General features: G+C 42.3%; 1 protein-coding gene across 4 annotated transcripts in view; it reads right to left on the bottom strand.

Annotated features, from left to right (window-relative positions):
* LOC141265511 (serpin B6-like) overlaps window positions 1-24,403 on the bottom strand; it is a 47,099-nt gene that overhangs the window by 18,299 nt on the left and 4,397 nt on the right. For 3 of the 4 annotated variants that reach the window (XM_073678681.1, XM_073678680.1, XM_073678678.1), the window contains exons 2-4: window positions 7,247-7,424; window positions 2,753-2,890; window positions 1,652-1,769 (exon numbers count right to left, since the gene is read on the bottom strand). In XM_073678681.1, the coding sequence (XP_073534782.1) occupies window positions 1,652-1,769; window positions 2,753-2,890; window positions 7,247-7,414 (424 nt within the window). In that variant the 5' untranslated portion in view covers window positions 7,415-7,424. Of the gene's footprint in view, window positions 1-1,651; window positions 1,770-2,752; window positions 2,891-7,246; window positions 7,425-9,860; window positions 9,936-24,403 lie in introns of all 4 variants that reach the window. The other variant, XM_073678679.1, reaches the window with a different exon arrangement.

Raw genomic sequence — 24,403 nt, 5'->3', positions numbered from 1 at the left:
GCCTCCGCGAAGCCCTCGATCTCCTGAAAAAAATGTAAAAAAACAAACATATCTCTCACCTGTCCACCGTCAACGACGCAGTCCACGTACCGCCAAGTATCCCACGGCGATCTGGGTCACTTCTGCAGCAGTGACATCAGCCATCACTGATGTCACTGCTGTAGAAGACAGCAATGTATACTAACAGGGGAGTAAAATCACCCCCTGTCATTGTACATGCTGCTGAAGGAGGTCACTGGAGTTCATCAGCTGAAGATCAGCTCCAGTGAGCTAACCACCCTGGGTGAGCATCAGCTGATCGATGCCGAAACTTATCAGCTGATTGTCACGTGACCATCAGCTGATTCGTGACGTCATTGCAGGTCCTGGCAGTTCGATACACTGCGAACCTAAAATAAAAATAAAAAAAAAACATATCCCTCACCTGTCCGAAGTGATGAAATAATCCAGAGTGTCCCACGGCGATCGGATCATTTGTAGAACAGTCACATCAGCAGTCACCGATGTGACTGCTTTACATGACAGCAGGCTGATTCTGACACAGGAGTGTAAATCGCTCCTGTGTCCGTGCATAGCGCTGAGCTGCCGTGTGAGATCACCGAAGCTCATCAGCTGATGAACTCGTGTGACTTCTCTCGCGGCAGCTCAGCGCTATACACTGGGGGAGTGATCACGCTCCTGTCGGTATATCACCGGCTGCCGGGTAGAGCAGTCACATCTCTCGATGTGACTGTTCTACACATGATCCGATCGCCGTGGGACACTCTGTATTACGGCAGACAGGTGAGGAATATGGTGGTTTATTATTTTTTATAGGCGACATAGGCAACGGGATTTAGGCGTTAAGGTGAGTACATGATGTTTTTTAACTTTTGATTTTTTACAGGCGACATGGGCATCGAGGATTTGGTGTAAGGGAAGTATGTTTATTTTTATTTCAACTTTATTTTTTTTCTTGACCGCAGGTCACAGGCACAGGCTGGTGAGAGACCCATTGTCCCATCAGTGGTGCCTGATCTCGCTGTTATCGGTGGCAGCAGCCGTAGGCTGATGGAAGTAGTAGTCTCATCACACGATGCCTGTGACCCACGGTCAATTCTTTGTGTGTTTTTGACCCATTGAGTTTAATTGAGTCAATCACATACGCAGCAGAAATCTGCAGCAAATCCGCAATCCTTTTTATACCTGCGGATTTGACCGACTCAATTGAAGTCAACGGGTGAAAAACACAGCAAAAACGCACAAAAAATTGACATGCTGCAGATTTAAACTCACTGCAAATACTCAAAAGGAAATTTACTGATCATGTGCACAGAACTTCTGGATTCTCATTTAATTAGCTGGCATAAGGATTCCCTAGCGTTTTTGGCCTAATTCCATGTGGAGAAAAACACAGCAAAAATGCACAATGTGCACACAGCCTGAGAGTTCAAAAATATCTAAGCAAGAACAGAATTTTCAGAACTTTGTGGTCACCATTCTATTCCCTGCAGCAGGGTCCTACTGTTTATATAGATTATGATCCTAGGGGTAGAACCCACACCCGTCAGGTATATATCCTGTGGACATGCCATAAATTTCTTAGATTGGACAGCCTCTTTAAATTGGAGCCAATAGCATAGATTGATAAATAAATGTATCCTGTCAGTACCTTCTGTCTTTAGTTCAACCCAGGAATTTATTTCCTTTCTGCAGTCTTCTGCCTTCGAAGAAAAGTCCACAGACTGTAAATCTGCATGATAGTGTTTCTGAGTAGATCCCAGGAATTCCTGGAAAATGCAAATAGCACCTTAGCTACATCAGTCTGCAAATAATTTTACCAAGAGGCTTCACAAAAAAATATGTTTCTTTGGTCGAAGACATAACATCATAAAATTCTCACATCACTATTCTGATGGGAGGTTTCTAGTACTAAGTGAGATGTGGAGGGTTTACACTACAAACTTCCATTTCTTTCTGCAAGAACTTTGCACAAAAGAAAAAAAGAAAACAGAGCTGATGACTTTTAAGACAGCCACATTTAACTTAATTAGCTGAAAATTTATAATTTCAAGCATACCAAACATTCAGGCGACTGATAACACGATTTGTTTGACAGTCGCTAGTCCATGAATGATCTTTCTTTAAGTGAATGTTTCCAGAACATTTTTCATCCTTTGCCTCCTTTGTCAGTGTTACTGAACAGATACCACCATCTTAAATAACAGTAATGGCCAATATCAGGAGTGGGCAGTTCATTTTCCTGAAGGGCCACTTAGGACACTCTGACTGTTGTGGAGGGAAGCACCGATGGGCTGAAATTAATTCTAGTCAATATTATTTCACATTAATGTTATCGCTTAATGTTGATCTGAATTACAGAGCTATTCTTAAATTGTGTCTTCAGCAGCCCACAGCTTTGTAGTCTTCTCACATCCTGCTTCATCTACTGCTCAGCTTATCCTGCTGCTGAGAAATACTCAGATATGCAATTGCTTATTGCTGATGGTCAGACACACTAGCTGACTGGTAAAATAGGGAGCCAGAGGCACCCTAATATACCATTGTTTAAATCGAATTGCGGACACCAGGCTTCCCTAATCTCACAGGCGCTGCACCACCGTTTCTTGCCCTATAGCTGTTTCTGTCCAACCACGGACTAGATAAACCAAACGCTGGATGTGCCCCACAAGCCAAAATTTTTCCCAGAACTGACCTATGTGGGCTAAAATATTTTGTGTTTTGTACAAGTTCAAGAGAACAATTCACTTACATCGAGAAATGAAAAGGACTTTTCACCATACAGGCGGTTAGCCGTTCTTAGAAGATAATCTGTGCCTGGTTTGTTGATTTCACTTATCAGGGCCTGAAATGCAGCATGGACATCCTTTGCCTTTTCAAACTGCAGCACCTGGAACAAAATATTTCACATTGAGTAATTTACAAAAGCAGATATCATGTGCTAGTTATCACCTCACTACTCTAATCTGTCAAATGGGTACCAATCTCAGACAAATTGTCAGTAACTACTTGAAACATCAATGGTCACCATCTTATTTCTTCCATGTCAGCTCGCAATAGAACATTCAAGATCCTACAAAACAAGTCAGAATTAGGGTATGTGCCCACGATCCTTTCTGGTAGCGCTTTGAACGCCGCATGCTCTATGCGGCGTCCAAAGCGCTGCACACAGGTGAACCCGCATGTGTTCATTGACCACATGCGGATTCACCGCATCCTATATTTTGCACTGATAAAATTTCTCTTGCGGAGACTAGCGTCTCCGCAAGAGAAATTAACATGCTGCGGTCTGTGAAGACGCACCGCATGTCCGTGGTGATCCGCAGGAGCACGGAGACGCATGGTGGGCATGGAATTTCTTGAAATCCCATCCACTATGCTCTAACATCTGTCCGCTGCGAATTGCACGCAGCGCAAGTGCGCTGCGTTCAATCCATAGCCATTCCTGACCATGTGCACATACCCTTATATTTTAGTGCAGCTCTTTAAGAGCACAGCAGAAATATACTATAAATGTAGTAGAAATATACCAGAAATGTTGCTGAAATAACCAGAAGGTAAGAGCTACCATTGTTTTTAACTGTTTTCCTCTTTATTTTTCCACACTTACTCATTCACCATGCTTACATATGCCCTGCTCTACGTTGCCATCCCCAAACCCCAGCACTCTTAAAACAAATTATTATTCCTCCTTCCGTCCTACCTCCCCACATGACCTCATCTGCAGTCCTGCTCCTAAACCTCCCAAAACACAAAACAAGCTAGCACTGTCACCCACTTGTTTGCTTTCTTTTTCCTTCCCCTCACTGCTGGCATTATATCTCCCAATCCTGGACCCCCAGAGCTGATAACCCCCACTACTTCTCCTTCCTATAATTCCCCACCTACTAGATCTCGGCTCCAGAGATCTCAATCTGCGCATTCAATGCCAGAGGCGGCCATTTTCCCAAAGTCCACTACAGTGAAAACAATGGAAAGTGTGGTGACTTCTCCAACATTTTCTGAAAGCCCGTGGCCCATCTCAGCCTTGCACTGCCGAATACCCCCTTTAACCCAGTTCGGGTTCCGCAGTATCGCCCTACTCCTGCCGCCGCCAGCTTCCTACAGCAGCAACCCTGCCTCCAGTGACCCTGCTCTACCGCAGCCACCTGACCCCGGTAAGCTACTGTAAAATTAGACTCTAAGTCGCACCATCATTGTACATTTTTTTTCATATTTTCCTCCCCAAAATTTGGAGTGTGTCTTATGGTCCGGTGAATTTTATAGTCCGAAATATACGGTACAATAGACCTTATCTTCACCCGCCTCTGCTCCCTATCTAACCTCACCTCTTCCCCTGACCACCATCTGCTCACTTTCTCATCCCTGCCCTTCTCGCCTGCCTTCCATGTCCAGCAACTAGCACCTCCCCTGCAGAAACCTGGCACACTGGCAAGACATTCACATATTCCCTGACTCTGTTCTACCGCTGTCCTCCATATCTTCACTCCACGATACAGACAGTGCCAACATTTTCTACAATGCAGCACTCGCATCAGTTATTGTCTCTGTCACCCCTCTCTCGTGCATGGCAGAGTGTGACGAATCAATAAACAATAACCTTAATAAAAAGCTTCGGCAAGTGTACGGGGTTGCAGAGCGGTGCTGGAAGAAAAGGCACTCGCTAGAGAACTTCACCACATTTAAACAAGCAACTTTGACATTCAAATTAGCCTTCACCTCTGCTAAAGTGAACTAATTCAAAACCCCTGTATCTTCCTTTTCCCACAATCCAAAACAGTTATTCAACACTTAACTCCCTCCGACCTCCCTCATCTCTGCAGAAGACTCTGCTGCACATTTCAAAAATAAGATTGACCAAATAAGGGAAGTCTTTACTGCTCAACCACAACCCCTATGTATAACAGACCAATGCCCTTTCCTCATAACCTTCCTCCCCACCAACACTGAAGGAGAACTTTCTCATCTCCTCTCCAAATTCAACTTCACCACTTGTGCATTTGACCCCATCCCACCTCATCCCCAACCTCACTACCACGCTTTTCCTGGCTCTAATCCATCTTTTTAGCCTGTCATTACCTTCTCGTACCTTCCCTTCCGCTTTCAAACACGCGATGATCACACCTATCCTAAAGAAACTATCCCTCGAACAGATCTGTACATCCAGCTATTGTTCCATTTCACTGCTCACATTTGCCTCCAAAGTTCTTGAATAGCATGTTCATGCTGAATTTTCCTCCTACCTCTTATCTAACTCACTGTTTGACAACCTACAATCCAACTTCCGTCCCCACCACTCCACCGAAATTGCCCGGACCAAAATTAGTAACGACTTACTGACAAATCTAACAGATAATTCTCTATACTCCTCCTTCTAGACCTGTCCTCTGCCTTCTACACAGTCGACCTCTCCCTCCTACTACAGATCCTCTCTTTCCTTGGCATCAAAGACCTTGCCCTCTCCTGGATCTCCTCATACGTTTCTAACAGCACATTTAGCGTCTCCTACTCCCATACTACCTACTCATCCCGCCCTCTCTCTGTTGGTATCCCTCAAGGCTCTGTCCTGGGACCCCTACTCTTCTCTATCTATACCTTTGGCCAAGGGCAACTCAAGGGCCCATGGCTTCCAGTACCATCTACACGCTGATGACATTCAGATCTACCTCTCTGGCCCAGACGTCCCAACTCGGCTGTCCAGAATCCCAGAGTGTCTATCAGCCATATCCTCCTCCTTTAGCTTCCTAAAACTTAATGTGGACAAAACTGAACTCCTCATCTTTCCTCCATCTCACCTAACTCCCCTACCGAGCTATCTATCACAATAAGCGACATCACACTTTCCCCAGTACCGGAAGTCCGCTGTCTCGGAGTAACCCTCGGCTCTGCCCTGTCCTTCAAACTGTACATCCAAGCTCCTGCCGCCTCAAACTCAAAAATATTTCCAGAAACAGTCCTTTCCTCAGCCCTCAATCTACTAAAATGTTAGTCCACGCCTTCATCATCTCCTGCCTCGACTACTGTAATATCCTCCTCTGTGGCCTCCCTGCTATCACTATCGCACCTCTCGAGTTCATCCTTAACTCCACTGTCCAACTAATCAACCTCTCTCCTCGCTACTCCTCCACTTCTTCCCTCCGCAAATCCCTTTATTGGATTCCAATTCCCAAATGTACCCAGTTCAAACTACTAACATTGACCTACAAAGCCAGCCATAATCTGTTTCCGCCATATATCTCTGAATTTATCTCTCGATATCTTCCAACACGTAATCTCTAGTCCTTCGTAGACCTCCAACCCTATTCCACACTTATACGTTTCTCATCCATCCGCCTCCAAAACTTCTATGTGTATCCTCCATGCTCTGGAATTATGTGCCTCAACATGTCGGATTATCCTCCACCCGCAGAACTTTCAGACAGAACTTGAAAACACATCTCTTCAAGAAAGCTTACAGTATGCAATAAGCCACCTTACAACCACCGGAGCTGCTGCAACTCCTCAGCCTACTGTCTCCTTCCCCATTACCTTGTAGACTGTAAGCCCTCAAGGGCCAGGCCCTCTCCTTTCTGTACCAGTCTGTCACAGTAGGTTTCTTGACTGTAATTTATATTTGTAATTAACCCCTTCTCATGTACAGCACCATGGAATCAATGGTGCTTTAAAAATGAATCATGATAATAATAATAGTGGCATTATCCCAAAAGGTATAACTACCACAATAGCATGCATAACTACTGCCTATAGTAGACCCTGCAGAGAAGGTCTCATTTGAACCACTCTAGGGTTCGGGGATGAGGGCGAATAGTGATCTCTGATAATACAGCTAAAAATTAAAAAAAAAAAGCAAATGGTGGAGGGGGATTTAGTGAAAAAAAGCATGTAATTGGATGTAGAACTGAGAGCGAGTATAATAAAATGCAGAGCACTGAGAGGACAATGGAACACTAAATTTATTTTCTACTCCCAGCAGTTAGAACAGAATACTAGAAAGTCCAATGGAAACCTCAAAAGGAACCACCACACTTTGAAGTGAACAGATGCCTACTCTTAATGTATAAACCAATTTCAATCTAATGCGCTTTAAGACTTGGCTAACAAAAAATAAATAAAAAGGCAAAACCAACTCTCTTGGCAATTGTGAACAATTGTACCATAATGGTTTTAAAAAAATAAATAAAAAGTAAAGTCAGACATCACAATCTGACTACAGATAAAGCAGAGATGGTGTAAATGTAGTGCACACCTTTGACATCTGAGAGGCCGTATTTGCTTTAGCTCCTAGATGAATCATTGCTAGAGCAGAGGAGATGCTGATTGGCGAGAAGAACAAGTTGCATTTGTTGTTGCTTTCTGTAAGCTTCTTGAACATGTTAATAGCAAAGTTGCCATTGGCTGCACTTAGGGAATCCATTGTTCAGAGCCTGCAAGATTAAAAGGGAAAATCAATGGTAATTAATATGTATCCAACAAAACTAATATCACTGTAGACAAGATATTATTAAAGAGGACCTCTCACCAGTTTGAACATGCTCAACTGGCCATATCAGTAAAACATTTTTTTTTTTTTAAATTTCTTCTCTCTATTGTGGAGATATTAACTTTGAAAAATAAGGTTACAATGTATGTTATAGTTGGGTGTTACTAGAGATTTGTCTCTGGAGGCATATACTTCTTCCCCTCCATGAAGTTGACCAATCATAAGAAGGCAGAATCATGGAGTGAGAAAAGAACATGCCCTCCTCAGAGTTGAGTTATGCTTTCTGCAGCAAAACCTGATCTCTTAGGCAGTTTGTTCAGGATTTTTTGGTTGCTTTTTGGTGCATTTTTTCACTGTCCTTTTCTTTCTTTATGCATGTACTTGAAGTTCAGTGAAAAAAAATCTCATTCTGGTTTTGGCACAAAAAAAACGCTGAAAAAAAAGCTAAAAAACGTGACACCTGCATTTTTGTTCAGCGTTTTTTTCACCACCCATTACGTCCAATGAGTGAAAAAACGCTGAAAGAAGTGACATGCTCTATTCTGCAAAAAAAACATGCAAAGCACAAAATACCGATCAAGTAAAAACCAAGCTGTGTGCATGAGATTTCTGGAATCTCAGACTTTGCTGGTAATGTAAAAAGCAGCTGAAAATGTGCATAAAAAAACCGCAATGTGTGAACATAGCCCAAGATGCGGATTTAATGCATTTCCGCCTCGGAAACGCATTAAAATCGCTTGGTAAGAGGTCTTGGCTGTATCCCAATGATAATCCGCATGTGATGTGCACATGCTGCGGAAATTTCTGCTGCGGATTATCATTGTGGAAAAATCCGCAGCACAACCAATTTGGGCGTGATTTCGCAGTGAAATTGCACCCATTGACTTGCATTGAACCGCATAATATCCGCATGTATACATGCGGATGTTATGCAGTTCAATGCGCGGATGGTACCCAGGTCTGGAGAAGAGGAGACTCTCCTCCAACCCGGGTACCATCGTACCTGCAAGTTAAAAAAGAATTATAAAGTAAAAAATAAAAAAATATATTCATAGTCACCTCTACGGCAGCTCCCCGGTCTGCTCCAGGTGGCGTCCTCTCTCCTCGGCGTCCCACGGTGTACTTGCAGGACATGTGGTGACGTCATTTAGTCAGCTGATGGTCAGGCGACCGCTGACGTCAGCGGTCAGGTGATTGTCGCGTGACCATCAGCTGACTAAATGATGTCACCGCAGATCCTTCCAGAACACCATGGGACGCCGAGGAGAGAGAGGATGCTGCCGGGAGGAGATCGGGGGCCGCCGGAGAGGTGAATATAAGTTTTTTTTTATTTCTTTTTACTTTTTTTTTTACTTCAGATGCATCGTTTGAAGTAGAAATTTCCTCTAAGTTGGTCACACAATATAAATCCATGCCAGTTGCATGGATTTATATTGTGTGACCAACTTGTCAAGCCCTTTTCCAAGTGATGCTCAAAATCGCTTGGAAAAACGCTCGAAATAAACGCATGTAAAAACGCATGAGAAATCCGCATGTGTTTTTTCTGCCAAGGAGATGCAGAAATGCTCAGGAAATTTCTGCTTCAAATCAGCATCGTGGGCACATAGCCTTAGAGATAAGCGGCAGGCTGAGGGCGGGGAATAGGAAGAGAGGAAGCAGAATTAGCAGTGCAACACTCACCAACTGCACTAGTAACTTATTAGCATACAATTTCAATTATGGATTGCTCTAAAACTGCAACATGAATTTCTACAAGAAAGGTAGGGATTTAATCAGCATTAAAAACACCTGTACATACACATACACATACACACACACACACCATTCGTTTGTGGTAAAAAAAAAAATCCTAATGGTGGGTTCTCTTTAACATAACATATATCTAGGGGCAGAGGCTGTGGTCACTACCACAGCTCGGTCCCCACCCTGAAAGGAAGAGTCATCGTTGACATCCATTTCAAGGGCTAGGTTAGTCCTTGCTGTACTGAGCATGCGTCGGTTGTCAATTCCGACGTATGCTCAGTACAAGCTCTCATGTTACTATGCAATATTCTTCTCAGTGCACAGTTAAAGTGCGCTCCCTCCCTCACAGACTAATTAAAAGTGATGAGCCGGGATCAGAGCATACTGTCAGTGAGCATAGTAAGGAGATTAACCGGTGAGCAGGGAGAATAGAGGCCAGCTCTGACCCGAAAGTGACGTCAGTTTCGGGGGTGGAGCTGGTGTCTGCTCATCAGGTAATCTCCTGATGAGTCTCTGCATACTGGCTCATCACTTCTCACCAGAGCCAGCGATATAAAGAAGGATAAAAGGGGAGACAAGTCTAAGTGTAGATGAATATGTGCATTTGCCACAACAATATTTGTTTTTTTGCACTCACCCTTTAGATGTCTTGTATTTTCACTCAAGGGAAATCTTCTATCCACTATAGAGCCAGCGAGTGAGTGCACTGTCACTATGCAATGAGAAGAATATTGCATAGTAAGAAGGGAGCTCGTTCTGAACATACGTTGGGATTGACAACCGACGCATGCTCAGTACAGCAGTGACTAGCCCTGCCTCTGAAATAGACATCACTGATAACGATTCGCTTCTTGGTGAGGACAAAGGCTGTCAGTGACTGCAGCCTCTGCCCCTTGATGACATCCTATTTGAGTATCCCAGCACGCACTGGGGGATTCTCAAACAGAGCGTCATTAAAATGGAAATATATATATATAAAAAAAAGTAAATAAATCAGTTAGATTAGAGAGGCAAGTGTAGGGGCTTTTTAGTTAAACCATTTAAAAAACAAAACCAAACACATTATAAAAAATAAATGGACATTTAGGATAAAAATCAATATTAGTTTCAGACCATGATGAGTTTTTGGCAAGTTTGACGCAGAAAAAATACGCAGCATCTTACAGTCCCAGCAAAGTGGATGGAAATTTATAGAAATCTCATGCCGACTGTGCTTCTCTTTTATTCAGCATAAACTGACCTGCGGTGCGTGTTTCAAATCTGCAACATGTCAATTTCTCTTGCGGGTACGTTCCGTTTTATGTGCAGAATTTCCCCATATATTTGCCTAAGATTCAGAAAATCCGCAACTAAAAAACGCACATGAGTTTTTAATGCATTTCTGGGGTGGAAACGCATCAAAAACACATGTAATCTGCACATGACTGTATTAATAAAGCATCAAAAACAAAAGCAGCTTTGTTTAAAAATGTTACATACCAACAAGAGGCAAAAAAAACTGCATTGTAAAAAACATACGTAAAAAAAAAAAACGCTCTAAAAAGGCAATGGAAAAACGCAAGTAACTTAACTTAGAAATAGGGTAGAAATGGTGCAGAAAATCTGCAACATCAAAAACTCTTCAAAGGCTCATAGCGGAAATGTAGCCTTACAGGGAATTGGCAACATACAGTTCCTCAATACAAATGGTAACTGGCAATTCATACAACATCTTTTAATTTAATAATTTTTCCATCATTCCCTTCGTAAAAGTCCACACCACTGTTAGGATTATAGAAAAACACATCTGGAGCCTGTTAGGTATCTATACACACTAGATAAGTCAGTTGAATGACCATTTGGATGACCGTTCCCTCCCCAGACTCCCCACACAAGAACGCTCTGGGGAATGTTCCTGTGTACTTTATAAAAGATAAGCTGCTGCCAGAGGCTTGTATCAGCATATCTCCCCATCAATCAAAAGGATTGACTGTCAGAATTTCCATGGCCGCATCTCTTTCTCATTCCATATCATTTGTCGAGGGAAAAGTCGGGACGCTCCCATAGACATTGGATCAAGCTCTATTTGCCACCGACTGAGTCAGTCACCAGTGAAGGAAGTGGATGCATGCAAAACCAGTGGGATGATTGGTGCATTGAGCTTCTTTGCCACAATGTCAAGGAACAGCCGGGAGATCCCACAGATATCTCCCTGTCCGTTGCTCGATGATCACGAACCAGCACTCCAATCGTCAAGACAATTACGCAATTGGCTGATGTTTGAAAGATGAAGCCATGGCTGCTTTCACTATTAGGCCAGATAGGCTTAAGCAGCTCACAGTGAACGTACAGTGTATACTCATGGAATTCCAACACATGGAAGATATACAGCTCTGGCAAAAATTAAGAGACCACTGCACAGTTTTCTAAAAAATCACCATCTCTACATGTCTGACAGTCATTCCATTCCATTGTCAGTTGAATTCCAACCAAAGTCCACCTCATTCTACTTAATGTGCTTTTGATTAGGTGATCACATGAACCAAATCTTATGTAACGAGGGAAAGTATAAAAAACACTGCTGTGGTCTTCACAATCCTCTTACAATAGGACAAGCTGGATGGCAAAACAAATGCTAGGAATAGTCCAAAAGTAATTTGAATGAAAAAATAACTCTTAATCATGCCAAAGGAGTTGAAAAGAAAAGTCTTGAGTGAGGCAAAGAAGGGCTCAATTCTGGATTTACTAGCAGAGGGATACAGTGAGCGTCATGTTGCCTCTATCCTTAAAATTTTGAAGATGGCAATCCATTACAACAAGGTCAAGCAGCAGACATTAGGGACAACAAATTTACAGACCGGCAGAGGGCGAAAGCGACTCTACACTGACCGGGATGACTGTCATCTTATTCTAATGTCACTTAGCAACCACAGGATGACATCAAGTGACCTACAAAAGGAATGGAAAATGGCAGCTGAGGTGAAGTACACGGCAATAAAAGTTCGTAATAGACTCCTAGAGGCAGGCCTCAAGTCATGTAAAGCTAGAAAAAAGCCTTTCATCAATAAGAAGCAAAGGAGTGCGAGGCTGAAGTTTGCCAAAGACCATAAGGATTGGACTAAGGTAATCTTCTCTGATGAGTCTAATTTTCAGCTCTGCCCAACACCTGGTCATCTAATGGTTAGACGGAGACCTGGAGAGGCATACAAGCCACAGTGTCTTGCACCCACTGTGAAATTTGGTGGAGGATCGGTGATGATCTGGGGATGCTTCAGCAAGGCTGGAATTGGGCAGGTTAATCTTTGCGAAGGACCTATGAATCAAGCCAGATACAAGGTTATGCTTGAAAAACACTTGCTTCCTTCTGCTCAGGCAATGTTCCCCAACTCTGAGGACTGTTTTTTTCCAGCAGGACAATGCCTCATGCCACACAGCTAGGTCAATCAATGTGTGGATGAAGGAGCACCACATCAAGACCCCGTCATGGCCAGCCCAATCTCCAGACCTGAACCCCATTGAAAACCTCTGGAATGTAATCAAGAGGAAGATGGATAGTCAAAAGTCATCAAACAAAGAAGAACTGCTTACATTTTTGTGCCAGGAGTGGCATAATGTCACCCAAAAGCAGTGTGAAAGACTGGTGGAAAGCATGCCAAGAAGTATGAAAGCTGTGATTAAAAATCATGGTTATTCCACCAAATAATGATTTCTGAACTCTTCCTGAGTTAAAACATGAGTATTGTTGTCTCTAAATGAATAAGAACTTGTTTTCTTTGCATTATTTGAGGTCTGAAAGCACCGTTTCTTTTTTATTATTTTGACGATTTCTCATTTGCTGCAAATAAGTACAAAATTTTTAGCATTGAATTTCAGGGACATGTCAGTAGTTTATAGAATAAAACAACAATGTACATTTTCCTCAAAAATATACCTATAAGGCTGTGTGCCCACTATGCGTTTAAGCGTTTCCGCAGCAGCAATTTTTCAGCAGAAACGCTTAAAAAATGCTTGGTAGAAGGTCTGCCATGTTCCCCAATGATAATCCGCAGCACTACCAATTATTTTGCAGAAGCGCGGCGTTTTCGCCGCCATTAACTTGCATTGGAACGGATGGAATCCGCATCACTGGATCCGCACATGCGGATTCCATGCGTTTCAATGTGCGGATGGTACCCGGGTTTGGAGAAGAGGAGACTCTCCTCCGGAACCGGGTACCATAGTACCTGTAAAAAAAAAAAAAGAATAAAATAAAAAATAAATATTATACTTACCTTCTGATTGCCCCCAGTGTCCTTGTCTCGGCTTGCCGGCAGCTCGCGGTAGACTAAAGGACCTGCGGTGACGTCATTTAGTCATGTGACGGGTCACGCGACCGCTGACGTTGGCAGGTCCTTTAATCTACCGCGAGCTGCCGGCAAGCCGAGACAAGGACGCTGGGGGCCATCAGAAGGTAAGTATAATATTTATTTTTTACCATTCTTTCGGTCACACTATATAAATCCATGCTGTTTGCATGGATTTATATAGTGTGACCAAGTTGTCAAGCACTTTCCAAGTGATGCTAAAATCGCTTGGAAAGAACTTGACAACCCGCACGCGGAAATGCATGTGAATAACGCTTCACTTCCACTTGTCCCTGGCAGGAAAAACGCATGTACAATCCGCATGCGTTTTTTCTGCCAGGGAGATGCAGAAACGCTCAGGAAAAATCCGGAGCATTTCTGCATCGTGGGCACATAGCCTAAAAGCGAAAAATCAGAGAAAATTAAACTTTTGCAGTGGTCTCTTAATTTTTGCCAGAGCTGTATATATCATCATAGAATGTTAGACTTGAAAGGGACCTCCAGGGTCATCGTGTTCAATACTCAATGCAGAATTCACTAAACCATCTCAGACAGATGTCTGTCCAGCCTCTGTTTGAAGACTTCCATTGAAGGAGAACTCACCGCCTTTTGTGGCAGCCTGTTCCACTCATTGATCACCCTCACTGTCAAAAAGTTTTTTCTAAAATCTAATCTGTATCTTCTCCCAATCAGTTTCATCCCATTGCTTCTAGTCTTTCTTTGTGCAAATGAGAATAAAGCTGATCCTTCTACAGTGTGACAACCCTTCAGATATATGTAGACAGCTATTAAGTCTCCTCTTTTGCAAGCTAAACATTCCCAAATCCTCTAACCGTTCCTCATAGGATATTGTTTCTAGACCGGTCACCATCCTGGCAGCTCTTCTCTGTACTTGCTCCAGTTTTCCAATATCTTTTTTAAACTGTGGTGCCCAGAACTGGACACAGTATTCCAGATGAGGTCTGACCAAAGAGGAGTAGAGGGGGATAATTACTTTATGTAATCTAGACTCTATGCTTCTGTTAATGCAACCCAGAATTGTTTGCCTTTTTTGCTGCTGCATCACACTGTTGACTCTTGTTCAGCCTGTGATCTATTAGTATACCCAAGTCTTTTTCACATGTGCGGTTGCTTAGACCTATTCCTCCCATGCAGTATATGCTTTTTCATTTTTCTTGCCCAGATGTAGGACTTTGCATTTCTCCCTGTTAAAAACCATTCTGTTAGTTGCTGCTCACAGTTCCAGTTTGATCTTTTTGAATCCTCTCTCTCTCTCTCTCTTCTCTAGTATTCGCTATCTCTCCTAGCATATGCTGGTATGGTCACCGCCAAGTTTCCCAATAACACACAAAAATCTAGCTGCCACCACCAATCGTTTATACAGGCCGACTGGACAACAGGTAGGTAGCATATGGCTTCAGGGGTGAGGTTTACAGAGCAAGAGGAACAGAGCTTTTAAATTTTACATATTTAATCCTAAAAAGTTGGAAGTGTTTATAAAAATATGCAAAGATGTTACAGAAATAGACAAAACAGTACAAAATAAACAATTACAGAAAATAAAAAAGATAAACAGAAGAAATGTACTGAACCTGATGTTGCAGGGTTGGCCCAGGCTTTTATGAAGGGGAGCTCTTCATTTTTTGGGGAGCAAGAGACAGAACTACAGTAATCTGCATCTCCCTGGACTGGCAAAGATTATAATTTGCATTTGCTGTTATTAACACAAATTATAACCACATACCTCCCATCTGGTGACTCATAACAGGCTTGGTCACTTCTTATTTAGAAAATTAGGACACTCCCACCTTCTATGATATTTTTGCCCCTGGAGATCCCAGGCGGGAGATATTACGGTCATGTTTCCCATCACGGTTTTATCTTTATGTAGATAGAAAATATGGTGGCATGAATAGCAATCCATCATGCCGATGCTGAAGGCGTTATGGTCACCGCCCAGTGACGCAAGACAATGCGTTTCGTTCACCACTTCGTCACTACCCTGAAAATATGACTTTCATATCTATCATATTGACGCCGTTCATAAAACCTCAATTCATAATTTCTAAATGGGAGACAAAAGGATTTTAAGTACTCTGTTTATCTGTTCAAGCTGATGCTTGAGGTGGCAGGCTATCAATTCCACATTCTTAGGCAAGCTAGGGACAGGACTGACTTCTGCTATCCATTAGAGGATTCTCTTTCATTACCTGTTTCCAAAGGAGGGGGTTATGAGGAGCCCTGAAAAGACAGACGTCACAAATATCTGAACTCTGATGGTGTGAGAAGCCATTTTTACACACACAGAGATGTAATGCCATGGCCCCACTATCAGTATCTGGTCAGTACTCAGTCAGTGTTTTTTCTCAGGAGTGGGAGCCAAAACCAGGAGTGGGTGATAAATGCAGAATTGGTGACTTGTTTCTGTGTCACCCCAGGCCTGGATGCCACAAATATTAAAGGTTGTGTCTGAGAGCAGGAGGGAGGTTCCCTGGTCAGGGACAATTAGCATACAGCACCTCCTGTCCCAGGCCAGTAGGGAGAGCTGGCTGCCCCTATAAAAGCTGGAACTGAGGGCAGGGTTAGGGAGAACTGGACGACCTAGCTCAGGACTGAGACTAGTCCCAGAGAAGGAGGGACAGTTCAGCTGTAGCCGAGGAGTCCGTGAGGCAGAGGAGAAGCTGCGAGCCAGGGACAGAGGCGACGAGAGCCGGTCCTGGCTGAGAGAACTACACTACCGGACATTGGGGTCCGAGGCGGTCAGGGTTGCAAGCCCAGCAGCAGAGAACCAACCTGCGAGGGATTTCAGGTCCCTTGGCCTAAGAAGCCTGGAGGCTCCACCACACAGAGGGACCAGTACAGCACGGAGAAGCAAAACGTACCTAAGGCCCGAGTCGCAAGCCATACAGGCGAAGTACACGGCCAGCTCAGGGACGTGGGCTATTACACCACGAAAAGGGGGATAGTCAGCAAGGGCAGAGAGAGAATGGTAGGCCTTCACACTCACCCTGACCAGTGGGGCTCGCCCGAATGCTCTCAGACACCCAGGCCCATTGCTACCCGGTACTCCTGTTGGGTCAGTAGTAATACCTACAATAAAGACCCTGGACTGTTTGAAGCGGACTCTGAACTCTTATTACTGCGGCCTGCACTATCACCCCCAGCATTCACATACGCTGCCCTGAGGCTACAATCTTCCCGTGGGGAGTTATCCGACCCCTGTGCTGCACACCCACATCAGCCTCAGCGGTCTGCCTTGCAGCGGCGGTCATCCCTGACCGCAATCCACGGGTGGCGTAGTCGGACATTCATAACTCTACAAATAGACTGCCACAGCATTTGGTCTGACCACCCTGAGCCACGGGATCGGGTTGCCACTACTACCCCCATCATCGCACTGAAGCCCGGTTCCGGGTACCCCACGGCCCAGGGGGCGAGTCATTTCTATTATACTTTTTTTCTGATTGTTCCTCACCTGGTTTTGGCTCCCACTCCTGGAGAGAAAAAAACTGACCGAATACTGATAGTGGGGCCGTGGCCTAAGAGCTATTGTGAAGTCTGGTGGGTAGCAGCCCCTACAGGAGAATCAACCCTGGGATTGAGTGTTGCTAGAGAACAAGGAGGCCAGCCAGTGCCTTTGCTGTGGTCGTTGTTGGGATTACAGCGAAATATGTGCAGCCACATGGGAAATAGTGTCCTGGCGAGTTCAGGAAGTGCCCAACTGTCAGTTAGGGATCAGAGGAGAGATGTCTAGATATGAACCTTAGTTATCAGTAGTGGGAAGAGAGCTGAGTACTTTCCTGTAAGCCTGAGGTGCCGTGGATGCCAAGGTTCAGGCTGAGAGGAGAAGTTTTAGTGTACTTATAGCGCTATATGCAGCGGGAGTGAGCATAGCTGCTACAAATTGCCGGAAAAGAGCTGGGCTCATCACACCATGAGCGGCTGCTGGCTCAGTGTACTGAATAACTGTGAAGAGCTGTAATCATCATTATCATAAACTGCTCCAGTAAAAGCAGGTTTTCCTTCCTGTTGCACCTGAAGTCTGGACATTGCTTATTGAGACGGGCTGATCCTGCATCCCTTCCACAACTTTCCCATTTTTATTTTGCCGAGGATTGCATGCCGTGACAGTTGGCCACCATTACGCCCCGACTCAGTGGAGGTTGTTCCAGACAGTTAGATGTTTCTCAGCCACAGTTAAGAGCCATCTAAAGTTGAAATAGATTGCTAGCCTTGCTTCAGTATCCACTATGAGACGTCTTATAGATTTGCAATTATATCTATAACACACACCAAGCACCCCAATTAGCATGTTTGATTGAATTTCAGTTTCTGCAGAATGGAGGCAGGGATTAAACCACTAAGGGCTTGTTCACACGTTGCGTTTTTGCTGTGTTTTTTTCCAAAGAAAAAAAATGCAGTACCAACAAAGTTAACGAGCTTCCAGAAATCTCATGCATGTGCTACTTTTTTTTTCCTTGCGTATTTGAACCAAAATCTTTTTTTTTTTTAAATCTGCAGGATGTCAATTCTTTCAGTGTTTTTCACCTATTCAAGTGAATGAAAAATAAAAATGTGCATATTTTATGCAGCATTTTTTCCTTTGGTACAGAAAATGCTGCAAATAATCACGTTTGGGCAGGAAAAGCACTGCATAAAATATGCACTTTTTTACGTGTGCTTTTTTTCCACCTATTTGAATGGGTGAAAAACTCTGAAAGAATTATTGACATGCTTCAGATTCTGAAAACCCAAATTGAAGGATCAAATCCTCAAGAAATCTTTAAGAAATCTCATCACTTTGCTAGAACTATAAAGTGTATAAAGTGTAGTTTTTTTTACCTTTGAAAAACCCATGGAAAAAAAAAACCCATGGGAAAAAAAACACAGCATGCGAACAAGTCCTTAAGGTGAGATTCTTAGAGAGACTGTCTTCTACAATGGTATGTGCTTAGTTCATACTCACTTTCAGTTGACAAGAGTCTCCCCAAAAAAACAAAACTTTACCTGTTTTTCTTATGACTGGATTCCACATCAATCGGTATTACCTGGTATTTTTATTACTGTACTGCTGAAGGTCATCATCATTATAATTATTATTAAAAAAGAGCAATGCAGAAGCCATGTCTAATCTGAGCTATATAAAATCTAGGTACGATTCCACCATCGGCAGGTATACGTGTATGCACAATTTGTGCCAGTGCAGGTAAAGAAGAACAGATACCCACTCACTACTCCATTTCCTGGGCCACCAGCCAGTATACTCTCAGTGTTTGCTATGTAGAATAAACTTCCTTGAAATTTGTCTACTTTACCTCTTCTTGGGATACAAACCAAAATAATTTGCTGTGCAGGCCTTCTGTTGTTAAGGAGTAATTTTAAAGAGCAACTAAACCCAAAAGTTGTTCCTCGGACATAGTAAAAGATTACAGCAATGTAGTCAAAATCTATTCAAGCACTACCACTGAAAATCTCTCGCACCACACAACTGCTAGACCACTAATCAGCAAGGGGGTCCCGTGTTCTCAAACTATAGGACTGATGGAGAATTAGTGCACTGTAATCGGCCATCTCTGTCAATTTATATAGAACTTTGACTAAGGAGGTTGGCTACTTTATGGCTTATAAATTCGGCATATGTACCAGCTTACAGACTAAATGGTGTTATTTATTGTCACGCCTCTATGGCTTATGAAAATGAAAAATTCTGCTAAAATATAAGTGCAATTCAGTCACATATCACACTATTATGCATAGGACAAGTCCTTTGCAGCGAGCTTGTAAATATGTTTGATGAATCTACATTTATATTTTAGTAGGTTACATGAACAGTTCTCTAGAGTATTCTTAGGGTTTGAGTCACTCCCTTTACATTCATAAACAACCTGCTAACGAAGCAGAATCTGAATTCTCCTCTTCTCCCTGTCAGCAGTGATCAGACACAAGTTTAATTGTTTTGCTGTCTGACTTTTTTTGGGGTATGTCAAAATAACTTACAGGGCATACATTCTTTCTTTTGTAACTTCTTTTAACCGCTTCAAGCTTCGAAAGCTGCGAAACAGCTTTAGAAGTCACCTAACCACTCTTAAGGTGGCTTCTGCCACTGTTATCTTCATAATAAATAAATAATAATAAAAAAAACCCACACAAAAAATCTCCAGGCTAGTAGCACAAAAAGTAATTCTATAAAAAGCAGTAAATTAATTAAAATGCAAATGTCAAAAAAGATAAAATAGAGTGCACCTCAATGAAATTCGCAAATAGTACCACAGAAACAGCTTACCAACCTTGGTAAACTGGGCTTGCCAAATATTTAAAAAATATATATAAAACATAAAAATAGTGGTAAAGTCACTATGTAGTATGGCAAAGAGTAGGGTAAATAGTAGTTAACAAGTCCAGCATTTGGACGTGTGATAAATGGTCCATAATAATTGTCTGGGTTTAGCACGTATCACACATTAGGTCCAGAAATATTTGGATAGTAACTAGTTTTGAAATTTTAGATATTTACCAATACATATTCAAGATACAGTAATATAATCAATAAAGTGCAAATAAAGTGCAGACTCTCAGCTTTAATTTGAGGGTATTCACATCCTAATTGGAGTAAAGGTTTAGTTTACAGCTCTTTAATATGTAGCTGCCTCTTTTTAAAGGGACCAAAAGTAATTAGACGACAAAAGGACTTAAATGGGCTATCCCTCGTTAATCCATCAACTAAGCAGGTAAAAGGTCTGGAGCTGATTGCATGTGTGACCTTTGAATTTGGAAGCTGTTGCTGTGAACCCACAGCATGCGGTCAAAGGAGCTCTCAATGGAAGGGAAACAGACCAATAATCTGAAAAGACGAAATCCATCAGAGAGATAGCAGAAAGGTTATGTCATGAGTGGCCATATCAACAGTTTGGTACATTCTGCAAAAAAAAAAAAAAAAAAAAAAAAAAAAAAAGGAGCACACTGATGAGCTTGGGAATGCAAAAAGGCCTGGAAGTCCACAGAAGACAACAGTGGTGGATGATAGCAGAATCCTTTCACTTTCCATGGTGAAGAAAAACCCCTTCACAACATCCACTCAAGTGAAGAACACTCCAGGAAGTAGGTGTTTCAATATCTAAGTCTACCATAAAGAGAATACTTCATGAATGCAAATCAGGGTTGCCAACTTGACTTTTTATTTTTTTCTTTGCAGCTTTTAAAAAAGAAAAAAAAAAAAAAAAAATCAGACAGAATATTTTTTATGGACGAATTGGAAAACCATAATAAATCATTTTGATAAGTGATATATGTCTACAGCCCATAATTCTGATATGAAGACATTGGCAGCATTTATAGTAAAATGATGATACAGTCAAAATAATCTGTACAAGTTAACTCAGCTTAAAAAAATAAAAATCATGGACGCCTTAAATTTTTTTTTACAGAAAGGGCATAAAAACCATTAATCAGCTTTAAAAATAAAAAGGCCAAATTAGACTTTGCCAAAAAAACATCTAAAGAAGCAAGCCCAGTTCTGGAAAAGCATTCTTTGGACAGATGAAACTAAGCTCACACCACATCCTCTGTAAAACATGGTGGAGGCAGTGTGATAGCATGGGCATGCATGACTTCCAAAAAAATCCAAAAACTAACTGAATTGCTAGTTTTTGTTCATTCTGTGTCTGAAAAATCTGAATAAAAAGCGATCAAAAATTACTATGTGCCCCAAAATGGTACAAAAAAAAATCTGCAACTCGTCCCACAAAAAATAAGCCCTGTGCACCAAAAAATAAAAAAGTTATAGCTCTCAGAATATGGCAACGGAAAAAAAAAAAAAAAGCAGTTTTACTGTGTGATAGCAATAAAACCTAAAAAAAACCCCATATAAATCTGGTACCGCAGTAATTGAATCCACCCGAAGAACTGCGAAAAAATAAATAAGAACTATTCTGGAGCTGCTGTCTATTTCTTCATTCTGCCTCCAAAAAAAAAAAATCGGAATAAGGCTCGGCTCACATTTATACTGCGATCTCCGCTGAGCACTTACGTTGGGGTTTCCGTGTAAATTCACCAAAACCGCAATTCAGACAAAAAACCCAGATGGAGCCACTCACTTATGAGGCTGATGGTGTCCCCTTGGACTGGTATCTGTTCCTGCGGCGTACCATTATTTTAGCGCACAAGTGTGGACGACCACAGATCTATGTGAACCTAAAAAGATGGAAACCACCAGAGCAGATGTCAAACGGCTTCGAAGTGTCTCCATCTGCCTCTTTGTGGTGGGTGGTTCCGTTGGGGGTTTCATCTGAATCACATTTTTGTGGGATTTACACGGAAATCCCGTCGTAACTGCTCAGCGTAGACTGGCGATCCAGTCTTATTCTGGAAGCAATCAAAAATTATGTACCCCAAAATGTTACCAATAAAACCCCTAATTTATCCCCCACAAAACCAACTCCCTCTCAGATCCGTCATCTGTCACTGAGACTATAGGGGGTCCCATGTTATTGGTAGAACAAAGACTCTGGAAAAGCGACAGCTCCCGTCCCCTCAAATAAAATCCAGTGAATTCTGCGCTCCCAAATCCAAATGCCCCCTCCTTCTGATCCCCACTGTGCCTAAACCGCAGTAAGCGGTCATATGTTTGGCATTATTGTAGCGGGGACAGCACTTAATTTACGGGGTGTGTGTCACCCGGAGAAATGTATGGGGGCACTACATTTTATGGGGGCACAATGTATGGGCACTAAACTGGCATATTTGGAATTTTCCAGAATAAAGCCTGGCATTGATGTTACATAATAGTTACTGCAGCAGTAGATGAATTCATTGAGATATGTAATTTCTACAATGGGGTCACTTTTGGGGTTTTTCTGCTGTTCTGACACCTTAGGGGCTCCGCAAATGTAGCGCCACAAACTATTCTAGCAAAATCTGTGCTCCAAAAGCCAAATAGTGCTACTTCCTTCTCAGCCCTGATGTGTGGCCTAACAGTAATTTCTGATGACATGTGGGGCATCATCGTGTTCGGGAGAAATAGCATAACAAATTATGGGGTCTGTTTACTTCTATTATGCATTGCAAAAATTATAAGTTTGGGGCCAAAACTACACTTTTGTGGAAAAAAAAAAAAAATGAAGATTTTCAGTATGACGACCTAATGCTATTCTGTATAGTACCTGTGGGTTCAAAATGCTCACTATACCCCTGGATAAAATCCTTAAGGGGTGTAGTTTCCAAAATGGGGTCACTTGGAGGGTGGGCGTTTCCACTGTTTAGGCACATCAGAGGCTCTCCAAACGAGACATGACACAAGCAGACCATTCCATCAAAGTCTGAGTTCCAAATGTCACTCCTTCCTTTCCAAGCCCAGCTGTGCGCCCGAACAATAGTTTTCCCCCTACATACAGGTGCATCTCACTAAATTAGAATATCAAAAAGTTAAATTTATTTCAGTTCTTCAATACAAAAAGTGAAACTCATTATATAGAATTATTACAAGCCGAGTGATCTATTTCAAGTGTTTATTTCTGTTAACGTTGATGATTATGGCTTACAACCAATGAAAACACAAAAGTCATTATCTCAGTAAATTAGAATACTTTATAACAACAGCTTGAAAAATGTTTGTCTACTGAAATGTATGTTCAGTAAATGCACTCAATACTTGGTCGGGGCTGCTTTTGCATCAATTACTGCATCAATGTGGCGTGGCATGGAGGCGATCAGCCTGTGGCACTGCTGAGGTGTTATGGAAGCCCAGGTTGCTTTGATAGCAGCCTTCAGCTCATCTGCATTGTTGGGTCTGGTGTCTCATCTTCCTCTTGACAATATCCCATAGATTCTCTATGGGGTTAAGTTCAGGAAAGTTTGCTGGCCAATCAAGCACAGTGATACTGTTGTTTTTAAACCAGGTATTGGTACTTTTGGCAGTGTGGACAGGTGCCAAGTCCTGCTGGAGAATGAAATTTCCATCTCCAAAAAGCTTGTCGGTAGAGGGAAGCATGAAGTGCTCTAAAATTTCCTGGTAGATGGCTGCTCTGACTTTGGCCTTTATAAAACACAGTGGACCTACACCAGCAGATGACATGGCTCCCCAAACCATCACTGATTGTGGAAACTTCACACTAGACCTCAAGCAGCTTGGATTGTGTGCCTCTACACACTTCCTCCAGACTCTGGGACCTTGATTTCCAAATGAAAATTGCAACTCTGGGACCTTGTGGAGTGTGTCAATGACCGCCTTCTGGACATCTGTCAAGTCAGCAGTCTTTCCCATGATTGTGGAGCCTACTGAAACAGACTAAGGGACCTTTTTAAACGCTTAGAAAGCCTTTGCAGGTGTTTTTTGTTAATTATTTTAATTTACTGAGATAATGACTTTTGTGTTTTCATTGGCTGTAAGACATAATCATCAACATTAACAGAAATAAACACTTGTAGTGGATAGAAGATTTCCCTTTTTCGGCGCTTCCAGAGGATAAGGATGGTTACAGATGAATTATTTTTCTCAAAATCAGATTTATTCGGACACTGTACTAAGAACAAACAACGCGTTTCTGCCAGCAACGGCCTTCATCAGGTATAATATGCACCTGAAATAGATCACTCTGTTTGCAATGACTCTATATAATATGAGTTTCACTGTTTGTATTGAAGAACTGAAATAAATTTAACTTTTTGATGATATTCTAATTTAGTGAGATGCACCTGTACGTCACAAGCTCTCAATACAAGTCTATGAGAGATAGAACGAGACCAAAACAAGGCTCCCATAGACTTGTATTGAAAAGTGACCTTCATGCAGCTCCAAGAAACACTGGATCAGCCAGCAGGTGACTTTTCGCTGGAGATCGACCGGAGCAATGCTGTAAACAAA

Source organism: Phyllobates terribilis, unplaced genomic scaffold (assembly GCF_046119375.1).
Source record: "Phyllobates terribilis strain yellow unplaced genomic scaffold, ASM4611937v1 Scaffold_4__5_contigs__length_816908805, whole genome shotgun sequence".
Taxonomy (NCBI): Eukaryota; Metazoa; Chordata; class Amphibia; order Anura; family Dendrobatidae; genus Phyllobates; species Phyllobates terribilis.
Note: the sequence above shows the minus strand (reverse complement) of the source record. Positions and strands in the feature narration are given on the sequence as shown.